Source organism: Nelumbo lutea, chromosome 4 (assembly GCF_056320005.1).
Source record: "Nelumbo lutea isolate HS-2025 chromosome 4, American lotus-T2T, whole genome shotgun sequence".
Lineage (NCBI taxonomy): Eukaryota > Viridiplantae > Streptophyta > Magnoliopsida > Proteales > Nelumbonaceae > Nelumbo > Nelumbo lutea.
Window position 1 is genome coordinate 66,532,804 of NC_142687.1, and position 14,839 is coordinate 66,547,642.

The following is a 14,839-nucleotide window of genomic DNA, read 5'->3' on the forward strand; positions in this document are numbered from 1 at the left end:
AGTTTTATTCCAAAAAATTAAGTCAATTTTTTTGAATTATTTTAATTAATTATGCATGTTGGTTGATCAGACAACATGACTCAAGTAAATTTAAAAGAATCTTCAATCTTGAACGAATTATTCTTCCTCCATGTAATAACAAATCAACAATTTTTGAAGAATCAACTAATAGAACAATTTTGTTATCATCTAAAATTTGCAATGATTGTTTTCCACAAGAATGTTTTTCCTATTCCATTGCTTTTATAAACAAAGATTAAATCACCCTTATTATTATAATACACATTCATAATTTTATCAAAAATGAATTTCTAATAATCATTTATGTCCGCATGGCATAACAAAATTTTGAAATTCGATTGCACTAACATAATTCATTTTTTCATGTATCATCCTATTTTGTAGTAGTTGAAAATTTTGCCTTACTAACATTGGAATGAGGTGGGTATTCATTCAAAGATCTTACATTCTAGTTCAAAATATTTTTCAACCTCATTTGTAAGATCTTCCCAATATTATTTTCAAAGCTCAATAGCTTTTGTGACATTACTAAATGTTAAAATTTTACAAAATAAATTTATAAGTTGTGATTCTAATGCCCGTTGAGATTATTTAAATAATGTATTATGTTATTTATTATCATCCTCAAGTAAACCAAGCGTTGAATATGTTTCCTTATATGTTGGATATAGAATGTCATTCACAATTCTTAAATCCTTAAAGCACATGACTTATCTTATTTAATAAGTCATTAAAATCAAATAATACATCACATGAATTTGGTTGTGCATAATATAATCCTTCAATTGACATCTTTTTCTCCTTTTCCACTCATTTGTGTCTTTGTTCCATACCCTCATTAATGGAAATTCTACGTATGTTAAGCTTCTTATATCTTCATGGTTTTGGTTTGTTTCAAACGATTTTGTTAACATGGTATGTTTGACATCAGAATGATTAAGAATCGAGTCAATGTTATCAAAATCAGTAATTATTGATTTGATAAATGAAATTACAATAGCTGAATTGATAGAAATGCTCTTGATTTTCAAATTCAAATATCTTCAACATAATTTAATTGATGATATATACTTTCACAATAATGATTAATTTCACCTACATGCTTGTACTGCTACATATCATTAGCTATGAATGTACTCGTATAGGTATTGATCACCTTTGTGCACATCATTCAACATTTACATATGTATCATATCTTATTAGCAAATCAGGGTTATATAGACACATCGGTTAACAATTTCAACTCCATTCAACATAACCATTTTTCCATTATCTCTATGTCGATAAACAACAAATCCATTGTTATTTATTATTGTCTTTTTGCAAAAGACTTTTGGATAAACATTTGAACACCTTTTCATAAACCATGCATGCATTATTTGGATTGTATTTGCAACGTGGTCCATATATCATACATCAAATAAATATTTCATGTAACAATATATCTATTTCTTTATTAAGTATCTCAGTAGTTATAATATTATCAATATCATTAATTGAATTTGGCTTGTCTTCTTTTTGTTTATGTAATACGTATGTGGGAATAGGAAGGCATCGCTTTTGAAACTCAACTACATCAACACCTATGTTTTAAGAAAGCAATAGTTTATAATGTGGTTTATAATAAATAATATATCAACAAAACTTAAAATGATAATATATAAGTACTTAGAATGAGAATTCTAAAAAGTTTATCATTCTTCAGATCTTAAAGCATTTGCCTCAACTTAATATGAAAGACCCTAGCAACCAAATCAGGCCTATCTTTTGCTTATTGTCATGGTATTATTTTTAGTTATTTTTCTTGTTTTTTTTGGCTAGTTTGAATTATAAATGAATGTAATGAAAAGGTCAAGGGGTCTTGCCTATCTACCATTGAATCATATATGGTGGCCAACTTGTAAAAGATGATGGCAATATAAACCTTTGACCAATTATTGAAGTATTAAGATCTCTTTATGTAATTGCATCCCCTAGACCTTGATAAAATCAAATTGCAATTTTGATTGATTATCTTTTAAATGTTTCAAGAGATTTTGTTCAATTGCTGCAAAATTCCATCTTTTAGTAAACTTTCTTTATGCTTATTGTAAAGAATTTGACAATCATTTCAAGTTATGATTAGAAGCAACAACATCAACATTTCATTGTGGCAACAAATTATCAATTTTTGCAATTTCAAAGACATTTGCATGCTCTCTTGATAATGTTGAAGTACGTTCTTAAAAACCTTCGTTGGCCTAGTTAAAACTTTGATAGATCGGAAATGTTTTCACATGATCTAAATTTGATAATCTCTTACCAAGCATATTCACTAATCTCACAGTTCGAGCAAGTTTCCTCACGATCTATCAAATTCACAAGAGGAAAGGTCAAGATTTGAAACACAAATCTGTATTGCACATGCAAAATTTTGGAGTTAGACAAAGGGCTCCATCTAAATACAGTAATATTATCAGACTCTATTTGAAAACATGATGCATCAACCACAAACTCCTAACCTACCACTCCCAAGAGAGCATTACATTTCTCGAAAGCGGCTAATATTGTGGTGGATTTCAACATTAATCCTTTTATCACACCGTTTGCAATTCTCCTCCAATCCCTTAGTGGTTGTTCAGTAACCACTACTAATTTCCACTCCCAATCAACATTGGCAACATTGATGGTTATTCTATCATCACTTTTAATGTATCCTAATGTCAATAGCGCTCCCATCAAAACATTCTTTTCACCATCTTAAATTTGTGCACCACCATCATGTTAAGCTGCCTAAACTATGAGCACTAACCAATCCTCCCCCTTTCCAAAGCAATTTATTCACTATTCTTCCCAATAGTTTTGTCAAAACACTCATAAAGTTGTGAATGATTTCAAAGAAATAAATGAAAGGATTCAACATTCTTTTTTTTTTTTTTGCTTCATGGGGCTACACAACACGGGGTAGCCCATCCCCTTTCCCTTAACCCCCCCCCCCCAACCCCTGGTGGCAATGGGATTTGCTCTAGGTCTCTACTCCGACGAATCAGAGAACCTACCAACTGAGAAGGATTCAACATTTTTTAATAACTCAAAAAAATAAATTATATGATTATCCCTAACTATGAGAAAAACAAAGATATTTTATCAAAGAATACAAACTCTAAAGAATACCGATAGAACACTGTAAAGTGAGAGGCAAGGGTGACCGGAAGAAAAGAGATAAAGGTGAAGAGAAACTCCTTCACTCGAATTAGCGAACAGACAACCGAAAGATATAGAGATAAAAGTAGACCCCTTCACTCGAACGAGTGAACAGAAAGCAAAAGATATAGTGGTGAAGATAGACTTCATGAGCAGAGAACGAGATATGTAGAGACTTTGAGCGATTAGATTAGACATAATACATCGGTATCATGCATTAGACTACTACACTTTTTTTGATGTAGTATCATTTATTAATTTATTTATATGCATACTCGTCACATAAAACATTAGTACCTACCAATGCAGAGAGATACCATGCTTGTACATACAAAATTCTTCGATGCAGTTACCGGTTACGTTGATGGCTTGGCTCTTTTCTTCCTCTTTATTTCATTTCGAGCGTGTAAATAATAACCGCCACGTTTTATTGGGAAATAACCAACTGATCCCGACGCCACGTATACCCTGCCGCCTCTGATTCGCTGAAGGCTGCTCTGGTCGCTACTTTATCCTTGGGCTCAAATATCACGCGCATGCACCATAAGTATCCTTCGTTAACGGACAAGTTCGTTTCCTTCTCCCTATATTGTTCTTTCCATGGCGTCGCTCCAGGACCTCCGACGACTTCTCAATGGTGTCTCTCTCATTGCAACAGAAATTGCCAAACGCTCCCAAGCCCTCGAGAGCGCCAAAAATGGAGACTTTGAAGCCCTAGTCTCTTCATCCGCGAATAAATTCGTTCTCTCGGTTACAGATTTAACTGGGCTGACCAAAGGAAAGATTAAGGAGTTCTCTATTCCCAGCTCGAAGGAAACCGTTGTTTACTTCACGAACCCTTCTGAGTTCGGAGATTCCAACCCAACCAAGGATGAACGAATCATCGTTTTGGACCAGGAGGTTGAGAATTCTTCCAAATTTAGTTCGAACGATAGCGGAGAAGTTAGGAATCTCGAGATACCAATCAAAGATATTGCAGGGAAAAAGTTCCAACCAGTTTCTTCTTCTGCAGATACTAACACTGACCGTGTTCCTGAATTCGAGAACTTGAGCGGAAATAATTCAGAAGCTAAAGAACGCCATACCGAACAATCCCCAGTAAGGAGTGGTATAGCCGAAAGAGTTGAAGTGGGAGTTTCATCAATGAAGAGGAAGCCTCGGGAGAGGAGAGTTCCTTCAACCCCTTTCAGCAGAGCACTTGGGTGAGTTCTAATTCTATGCATTCGTCTAATTTACAAATAATTACTACTTATATATTTTACTCCCTTCCCCCTTCTTTGTTCTGTTATAGTTTCCGTCAAAATATGCAGACAAGTGGCTAAACACAACATGTGCAGACTAATGCTAACTATAGAAACATGCAATCAAAGCCATTAAACTAAAAGATATGAATGGTAAATTAATGAGTTGGAAGCTGGAAGAAAGAGTGGCCTTTATGTCTCTAAACATTAACACATCAATGGCGACGTATTTTTTCGCTTATTTTTAAGTAGGCAGAAACAGAACGAGCAAAGAAAAATTATGTGTTTGCTTTGATTATTAATCGGGAGTTTAACAAGCGAAGGACCTAATAACATAATCTGGACTCTTTTCTTATTTCCTGTATAGGAGGGATAAAATTGACTGGACCGAAGAGCCTGATGGAAAATCCTTTGATCGATCATTCCACACGCTATTGCTACTTGCTGGGGGGGGGGTGTCCATGTCCGTTGATGCATCACCAGTGTGTAGTAGTTGTTACCATCACCATCCAGGCCATGTCCCGACTATATAGGGGCAGCTACACTAATCCTGTTTCGCCATTCCGTTATCTTTAGTGCCATATTCATTGTTAAAGTTTGAAGTATGTGCACTCCTAAGATTGAAACCCATATATGGTTTCAATTTCTTGATAAGGTTCTTTCATTAGTCAGTAGATCATCTTAACAATTGGTTGCAAGAGGTGTAAGAGGACCATGTACTTGTTGGATTATTTGTTTCTATCATAAGACTGCCTCTATTTGGGTTTGTTGGTCACTTGATTAATTTCAATGGGCTTCTCTTCAGTCCTTTAAGGTTCTATTTGTTTCAATGTAAAATGGGTGCACAAATTTTTAGGCTGAAATAGTTGAGCTATATTTTCTCATTTTTTTTACAATCAAAACTATCTTTTCATTGCCATAGGCATCAAAAAAAATTAGGAGAAGACAATATTATGAAAGAAAGAATTCTGAGCTGAGTAGTGGGGGAGGTTCTTAGTAGATTGATCTCTAGGGCTAGTTAGTTGCATGTTGGGTGGTGGGCAGAGATAGTGTTGGTAACCCATCTTCAATTTGTGGATGACATATTGTTTTATTTTTTTATTTTGTGATGGGAGGGGGGGGGGGGGCAGAGAAGTGATTGAAAAATTGAAATTGGTGGTGAGTCTCTTTGCAAGAATGTCTAATCTTATAATTAATCGGAGCAAGAATTCGGTGGTTGGTTTAAATCTTGAGGAAAAGGATTTAGGATTTTTGACTGAGATTTTGGGGAGTGAGAGAGGGGAGTGCCTTTTAAAATATTTAGGTTTGCCTCTTGGCACTAACTTGAGGTTTGCGAGTTTTTGGAACTTGGTCTTCGAGAGGATAGAGAAAAGATTAGCTGGTTTTTAAAGGAATTAATCCACTCTGGCAAATCTCTCTATTTACTTCATGTTTGTCATCAGGATGCCTCAGGCGGTTGTGAAGAAAGTAGAGAAATTGGTGAGAGATTTCCTTTGGGAGCCGAGGGACAAAAAATGATCATTTGGTGAGATGGGAGAAGGTGATCAAAAGATAAGAAGAGGGTGGTTTGGGTCTAGGGAACATTAGTAAGAAAAACTTTGCTTTTTTAGGTAAGTGGTTGTGGCATTTTCCCTTGGAGAATGGAAGGCTGTGGCACACAAAGTGATTTCAAGTAGCTGATAAAAAAAACCGATTTCAAGTATTCATGGGCTCTCAAGGAATGGATGAGATGGATGCTAGTATGCTGTAAAGAGCTAATCAAGCTGCACCATGGAAAGTGATTCCTATGTGCTTCTTGTTTGGCTAGGACATCTGCCAGCCCATTTGCCGATCTTCTTTCCCATTGAACTGTGACTGAGATATTTGACATTAGCCACTTAAATCTTTTCAATGCCTCCCTGTAGGGCCAGGCTGCCAACTCTGGTTCTTTTAGCCATCCAATAACCAATTTGGAGTCACCTTCAATCATTAAATGCTCCACTGCAAAATCTTTTGCAATTTCTGCTCCTTGGGATGGCATTTGGGGCTAGGGAGAAATATTAGAGAGTCTGAAGTCTTGCCCGTTAAATATTTTAGATAACGTAGTCTTTGATGATTTAGTGGGTGATAGTCGGGTATGGTCTCTGAGTTCTTTAGGTTCGTTTACATGTAAATCCTTCTTCTCTTCCCTTGTGATCACTTCCTCTTCTTATTCTTTTCCTCTGAAAGAAGTTTGGACTGTCCCTATCTCCACAAAAGTTGGTGCTTTCTGTTGGGAAGCTTATTAAGGGTACATCAGCACATATGATTTGTTGCAAAAGAAAGACCAAATTGGTATTTGTCTCCCAACTGGAGTATTTTGTGTAAGTTGAATGGTGAGATTGCTTATCACCTCTTAACCTCTTGTTCCTTTGCTTGCTGTATTTGGGAATGGTTTTGCTCTCTTTTTGGTTGCATGTGGATCCCTCTTGTTAGTTTGAATTGCTCTTTAGCCCTTTTTTTTTGGGGGGGGGGTGGGGGGTACAAAGCGAAGAAGTAGAATCTTGTGGAAGTGTGCAAGGACAACGGTAGTGTGGAAAATTTGGAGGAGAGGAACTTGAGAATCTTCGAGGATAAGGAAAGGAATAAGGAGGTAGTTATCGAGAATGTTATAGTAAGAGTAGCATATTAGGTGAAGACTTTGAAACTAATTTCTGATTTTTCACTTGAAGAATTCTTCAGAAATTGATGGTGAATTGCTCAATCATCCTATAGGAAACAAAAAAAATCCTTGAAGTGTGGTCCCCCCAATTGGTGGGTGGATGAAACTCAATTTTGATGGTAGTAGTTTGGGAAATCCAACACCTTTCAGAATTGGAGGAGTGATTTGGGATGAGGATGGGAACGTTTGTGGTTTGTTTTCAGGGCCAATTGAATAGGGTAGTTCAATGAGAGCATAATTCATGGTTGTTTGTCCCCTAATTGGTGTGCCCTGTGTAAGTTTAATGGCAAGGCTGCATTTCATCTTCTTATCTCTTGCCCTTTTGTTAACTTTATTTGGAATTGGTTTGCTGCCCTTTTTGGTTGTAGGTGGTCTTTTCCTGATAATGCTGGATGGTTTGTTTAGCCCTACTAGCATTAGTTGCACTAAAAGGAGGGGTAGGATCCTGTGGAGGTGTACTAGAGCAACACTACTGTGTACTTTTTGGGAGGAGAGAAATGCAAGAATATTTGAAAAATGAGAAAAAGCAAGAGAATGATTCAATTAACACTAGTTCAGTCTTAGGTATGAGATAAGTAAGAAGAAAAGAAGAAGAAGAAGAGAAAGCAGAGGCTTAGCAAAGCAAGGGGTTCAAAGAACATATATGTTTTGGGCACATTTGTAATTCTGCCTGGGGTCAGCTTACTAAGCTGATTTCTTTTGCAACTTCTTGTTGTATCCTAAAGCATCTTAATTAATGAAATTCGTTCAAAGTTATTGATAAAAAAAAGAAGAGAAAGAAGAGAGGAGAAGAAGAAAGGGTTCAATCTGAGAAGAGGAAAAGTCAATCACCTCTCAACCAACCCACCTTATATTTAGGGGCTGTTTGGCAAGTCTTTTTTGAAAGATCTTATGGGAGCTTTGACAGTCAAAAGACGTAGTGAGCTTTTGCAATAAGATCTTGACAGTTAGGAGACCGTTTGGTTAAGGCGTGTCTTTTCGCGCGAAGATGATTTGAAAAAAACTGAAAATCTCCATTTGGAGCTTCCCGAAAGTCGCCCAAAATGGGCCTTGTACATCTTTTCGGCACGACGTCTTTTTGTGGCTAGATCTTTTCCCAACCAAACGGGAAAAGACGAAAATGCGGGTTGTTGGGACTTCTAAAAAGCCGACAACCCATGTGAAAAGACATGCCAAACGAGGCCTTATACTCTTTGCATTAGAATACAAAGGACAAATCTGCCCCTCATTAAGTATGGGACACAACTTCAACCCAGACAAAATAGACAACTCATCCTTAACACAATAGACAAATGACCAAACTGTTGGACAGTTTTGTATGCCCTTAGCTTCAATCAGAATGATGTACTTTATGGGTTTATTGTAAATGAATAAAAGTGCATATTTGATTCATGTTCCCTTGGTATGTTTCTGTGTAATACCCTTAAACTGGACACTTAATGAGACTCGTGTTAGTTTAGAATGTTCACAGTCAGTGGGTCGGTTTGGGGAGACCTATCCTGATAAGGCTGACACAGTTGTGCCACCAAATCGGTTGGGGTGGCATGTCTCAACTGCCAAAGTGAGACCCTAGGCACATACTGTGTAGGATTAATTGAATATTTGAACTGGACCAGATTTCCAGTATTGCCCTGGACCTTGGAGATTGATGGGCAAAACTGGAAAGTTACACCCGACCCCTAGACTCGATTATGATACTGCACTAGGTGTCGGATTGGGCTGTCTTTGATGTACCAATCAGTGAGATCCTTAGCGGGGGTCAAAACCTAGGTATGTTGGGACAATCTGAGAATTCATCTGAGTGGGTGATCATAGTGACAGGATCAGCCCCTTTGTCAGACAAAGGTAATGATCGGGGATGCACTCTCACTGATGGAAACCAAGACTGCCGGTAGCCGATTTCAATCGTTGAGATTTGTTTTGCAAAGTATATTTTATATGAGATATAAAAGTATATATATTATGGTTTCTAAAATGTTTGCAAAGTATATATATGAGATATAAAAATATATTTTATATTTTTATTCAGATCGCTCGATCTGAATAAAAGAAAAAACTTTACAAGTACCAAAATATAAAAATAAAAATAAATGTTTACAGGTCAAATCACACATATTAGATAGCTTCAGATAAACCATGCTAAAGCTACAATTAATCTCCTTGAGAAATTACTTTATATTTTCAACCTGCTTAACTGCCACAAAACCTGCCTGTCCTATATCAGTTTAGTATTAGAGCATGACAGCAAATAATAAACCATGAAAGCAAGGAAAAAACCATAGAAAAAGAAACCAAATTACCTTATATTTTAACCAATAACAACTTCATAGCTTCGAGGAAATTTAGATTTATTTTTTTTTCAAACTTATTTCTAGTTTATTAGTACATTAAGAATAGGGTTAGTCATTTTAAAAGGTTAATTTAGTTTATAGAGTCTTAATTATAGAGATTTTATATTATTTAAAACATGAAAAAAATGCAACTACACCATTGTTCAGTCTATTTTAAGGACCAAAACTTGTCTTTTTGCATGCCTTTTGTTCCATTTCATAGGTTATTGAGTTATCTAGCCAATGAGTCCAAGATCTTGTAACTTGGATGTGATTTGAGCAAGTTGTTATCATTTGAGTTCTAGGGTGTAAGTCTTTTGGCAGGATTTGCATCTTCCTATTTTCTTGGTCTTTGGAGTTGTTTTTCATTTTTTTTTTTTTGGATTCAGTATAACCAATGATGGTTAGAGTTGTTTTAGGAGTTGGAACCCTTACTATAGTGTGGGTTTGTCTTAGTTTTCAGATAATTAGAAATAGTTTTGGAGCAATTTCCTACTTGAGTTTGGAGCTTATATCCAACTTATAATAGTCATTGTGATTGATATTTTAGAGTTGTATGAATGGAATAAAGGCTTGCTTTGAAGTTACCTGCAAGTGAACGTATGATCTTTCACTCTCCTTTATCTTCTAAAGGTGCAATATTTCTTGTCTTTCTTCTATTTCTCTTCTCTACTAATTCTTTTTTTATCAGAAACGCAGAAAATTTATTAAAACTTATATCCAACTTATAATAGTCATTGTGATTGATATTTTAGAGTTGTATGAATGGAATAAAGGCTTGCTTTGAAGTTACCTGCAAGTGAACGTATGATCTTTCACTCTCCTTTATCTTCTAAAGGTGCAATATTTCTTGTCTTTCTTCTATTTCTCTTCTCTACTAATTCTTTTTTTATCAGAAACGCAGAAAATTTATTAAAACTTAAAGAGAAAAATATTACAAGAGATGTTAGAACTGAAACCCTTTACAACAATAAGATCCCATCATCTTGTTATAATTGAGCCCAATACAAATGATTTCTATTTACTCCTTGCTTAGCTAGTCCATTCGCCAAACCATCAGCGGGCCTTCTAACAGATCTTTGAATCCCCTTCCACAACCAGCCTTGTGATTCCCATTTCCTTAGCTTTCTGCATCCCAACAATAGCAGCCATGATTTTTATTTATTTATTTTTTTGCTCAGCAACACAAAAGATTTCATTGATTAAAAAAAAAAAAATCGGTAACAACAATAAGTTGTGAAAGAAACCCAGCTTTAGAAAGCTGACCTAAACCAAAGTTACAGCTAAGCCCAAAACAGATGTGTTCTTTGTACCCCTTGCTTAGCTAATCTGCCAAGCTGTTGGCAGTTCTCTTCACCCATTTCACACAAATTGACATGTCCTTTTGGGAACCACTTAAATCTTCTGAGTTCATTTCTCAACTGCCATGTCACTTCCTCTCCCTTCTGCAGCCATAAACTCTGACCTTGCCACATCACCCTGTCCCACAGGACCAGAGAATACAGAAATGATATTTTCATCAACATCTCTAATGCCCCCCTTATGCCTGAGGGACCCGAACTACCCACACAACTCCCATCAAAGTTCAGCTTCTTCCAGCAATTTAATGGGGGAGACCATGTCTCAACAGATTTCTGTCTTGTAGATGAAGAGGCATGAAGAGGCAGCAATAACACCCCAAGCTCTCTAAGAAACCTTCAACCTTGAAATCTGAGAACAACTTCATGCTTTTTGCCCAGTGTGCCACTCAATATTATTGTTTCAATCAAGGCTTCCTTGCTGTTAGAATCGATAGTACAAGGGTAGTTTGGTCATTTATCTATTTAATTAAGGACGAGTTGTCTATTTTGTCTGGGTTTAAGTTGTGTGTCCCATACTTAATGAGGAATAGATTTGTCTTTTGTAGTCTATTGCAAAGAGTATAAATATAAGGTGGGTCGGCTGAGAGGTGATTGACTTTTCCTCTTCTCAAACCAAACCTGTTTTTCTTCTCCTTGCTTCTTTTTTTTTTTTTTGATGAATGAATGGTATTTTATTAAATAGAGATAGAAATAGTACAAGCATGAAGCACCCTAAGAGGAGGCACGAGGTGTTACCTCCCCTTAAAGGTGGTTCCAAACCCAACTCTTTTCACACCTAGGACTGAACTAGTGGTAATCGAATCATTCAAGTGGTATCAGAGCACTAGAAAATTAGTCTAGAACTCAGTTTTTTTTCCTTCTTTCCTTCCTCCTTGGATCGCCATTTCAGAACTTCTTTTTGAAATAACTCCCAAACTAATTGGGGGATCGGTAAGGGACCAAAAAGGAGTAGTAGTTTTTCCTTCTTGGAGGTAACTATGCCTCCAGTTGCTGTGGTGGTGGTCATTGTGGTGGTTTGCTAGAAACCCTCTAATCGATGACTCAGAGAGGACTGGTTGTGGACAGGTGTGAAAAGAACCCTCTAGTCAGCTGATAGTGTAGAGTGTTTTCACCCTCTTGGACTGGATTTCATCCATGTGTCAATGCTGATTGATAAGTATGCATATGGACTGTTTTTCTCTCTATTTATGTCTGAATATGTGTGGTAACAATAGGGTTTTCTGGTGCTGAACCTATGACAGCAGCAGTGTCATAACAACAATGTTTCATTGTGTGGTGTGTGGTGTGCGGTGTAGTGCTAGACTTTCGTCTCTTGTAGTTCAACCTTTTTTTTTGTGTGTGGTGATTTTGTTATAAAGGCAACATCTGGAGAGGGTAGTGATAATAAAACTAGTGTTATGATTTCCACCAATTATCTGAATGTTCAAATGACCTCTATCAAATTAAATGGTGAGAACCATGTGCCATGGGCTAAATCAATGGAAGTGTTCTTGAGAGCGAAGAAGAAGGTGAAACATATGAGGGGAGGAGAAACCCTCTTCTAAATCTCCAGGGTTTAGTGAGTGGGAACAAGAGAATGCACAAATTATGATCCGGTTGTGAAATAGCATGGAGTCTAAAATTAGTGTGAATTTTATGTTCTTGGATACAACTAAGGAGATCTAGGGCCATGCTAATAAACTTTATTCTGGCCAAGATAACACTACGAGTGTACCAACTTTATCATGAGTACTTTAACCTTAAGCAGGGAAATCAAAGTCTAGAAGAGTACTATGCAAGTATGAGAAATCTCCCTAATGAGCCTAATATATATCACCCTTTGACTTCAGATGTCAAAACTAAGCAGCAACAACGAGAACAACTTGATGTGACAAGGTTTTTAATAAGTTTAAAATCTGAATATGAACCTGTTCGAGCACAAATATTAGGCGGATCTGCTCTCCCCTCTCTTGAAGAGGTGTTTGCCCGACTCTGGAGGATTTCTATTGAACCTACAGAGCATTCCACTCTTGCAGACAGGTTAAGCTTTGTGGTGGCAAGAGGGGGAGGTTGTGGAAATAGAGGTGGTCATGGATTTCCAGGGACCCGAAGTGGTCCTATGTTCAATCATACTGGTGGTCACAGTGGAGGTCGAGATTCAGGGGGAGGTCGCGATAGAGGACGGAGTACTGGTCCTAGAAGGTACACATATTGTGGGTTAGACACCCTCTACATGGTCCACCCAACACTTGGGCCAATCATGCAGTGACTAGTGGTGGTGGTCGTATAGTTAGTGAGAACCAGCAGGATAATCAGACACCCTCTACATCTACAGGTGCTTCAATGTCCCACGTGAGGAGTATGAGAAACATCCTCTCAACATAACACAATTACTCTTGCACATTCAGGTATAACTTGCTTGGCATCCATACTCTCACACTGGATTATTGACTCTATAGCCTCTGATCATGTGATTGGTCAGGTGTGTTTTTTTCTCTTTCTCAGTCTTCCATGTCCCAAACAAGTGTAAGACCATTGAGGATAATACCTGATGGGCTAATCTTGCATCTGCCCACAGTCCCTGGGTGTTACAAGGTGGCTTGGCCCAGGGACCACTTAGGGTAAGTGTTGGGCCCATAGAGCCCATTTGATGGGTTTCAGGGGGTGCACTGTCCATAGCAGTGTATTCGGCCAGGCCTTGTAACAAAGGCTGGATCGAACCCATGTGGCCGATGTGTAGATCAATGCTTGGGTCCCACACCATACAAGGAAGCCCATCTGGGCAACAGTTAGGAAGGCTAAGAGAGCACATAAGCTTAATGGGCCTAAAGCCCATTTCGAACTGGACGTATTTAATAAGTTAAATATGGGCGAATTCTGAGATGGATCAACAGATAGGATAGGGTCTTAACCCTATCTACTCAGAGAGTCCAGATTTGAATATGATTCAGATCTAGAAACCTCCTAATGAGATTAGGAGAAGGCTGATCTAATCTGCAGATAAGATAAGGGTTTATCCTTATCACCTAAGGTAATATCTGATCCAAATATGATTTGGGTTAGCAACTCCTGATTGGATTAGGAGCTGATCCTTTGGGTTTACAAAAGAAGGAGGGGGCGACAACCTTTAGAAGAAAGACATAATCAGATCCTCTTCAGAGCTGAAATTACAGAAGAAAGATTTCTGCAATCCCTGCAAAGATCTTTCTTGCCGCCTCCTTCCTACAGCCGCCAGACATCCAGTTCGATCTCCAGTTGTGGGAGAAGTCAAGAATCGATCTTGTCATCAGTTCTTTGAGAAAGAATTGATAGGAAGCTGTGCTCACGTGCCATCCTGCTGTTTCTTGCGAAGGACAGAGTTCTTGGAGAAGAACACTGCTGATTCTGCTCCATCCTACACTGCGCCATCTTCAGTGGGAGCAGTCTTTGGATCTTTCCTTGGGCGTGAACACTTTCGTTGGGAGATATTATTTCTCCGTATCAGGTATAATCCTCTCCTACTCCTTTTGGTCCAGATCTGGTTCAGTTTATGGTTCAAGATTGTTCCTTGAAAATATGATTTTCTAAATAGGGAATGAGATTCCCAGTTGAAAGGGAGAGAAAAATTTTTGAAATTCGCCCCTTTATTCCGCAAGATTTGGGCGTCCATACGATGGATCTCTCATCCCTTCACAAACTACCTTTGTATTATCGATTTTAACACTCCCCCTCAAGTTGGAGAATATATATCATGTAGTCCTAGCTTGTTATATATGTAATCCACTCTTCCCCAACCTCAACCCTTTTGTAAACAGATTTGCCCATTGGTTTCTTGAACTCAACTGAGCTGGATTCATCACTCCACTGATCACCTTTTCTCTTACAAAGTGGCAATCAATTTCAATATGATTTGTTCTCTCGCGAAAAGATTGGATTAGAAGAAATGTGGAGTGTAGCTTGGTTATCATAGTACAATGTCATAGGTCTGTCAATTGAGAACCTCATCTTCTGGAAAAGATTTTTCAGCCACACTAGTTCACATGTAGTATGAGCCATGGTCTTGTA

General features: G+C 37.5%; 1 protein-coding gene across 2 annotated transcripts in view; it reads left to right on the forward strand.

The window, feature by feature from the left end:
* The first annotated feature begins 3,383 nt into the window (after positions 1 to 3,383).
* Positions 3,384 to 14,839, forward strand: part of ABC1 (ABC transporter 1) — a 59,245-nt gene continuing 47,789 nt past the window's right edge. The window contains exon 1 of one of the 2 annotated variants that reach the window (XM_088941770.1): positions 3,384 to 4,406. In XM_088941770.1, the coding sequence (XP_088797896.1) occupies positions 3,805 to 4,406 (602 nt within the window). In that variant the 5' untranslated portion in view covers positions 3,384 to 3,804. The remainder of the gene's footprint in view (positions 4,407 to 14,839) is intronic. The other variant, XM_088941769.1, reaches the window with a different exon arrangement.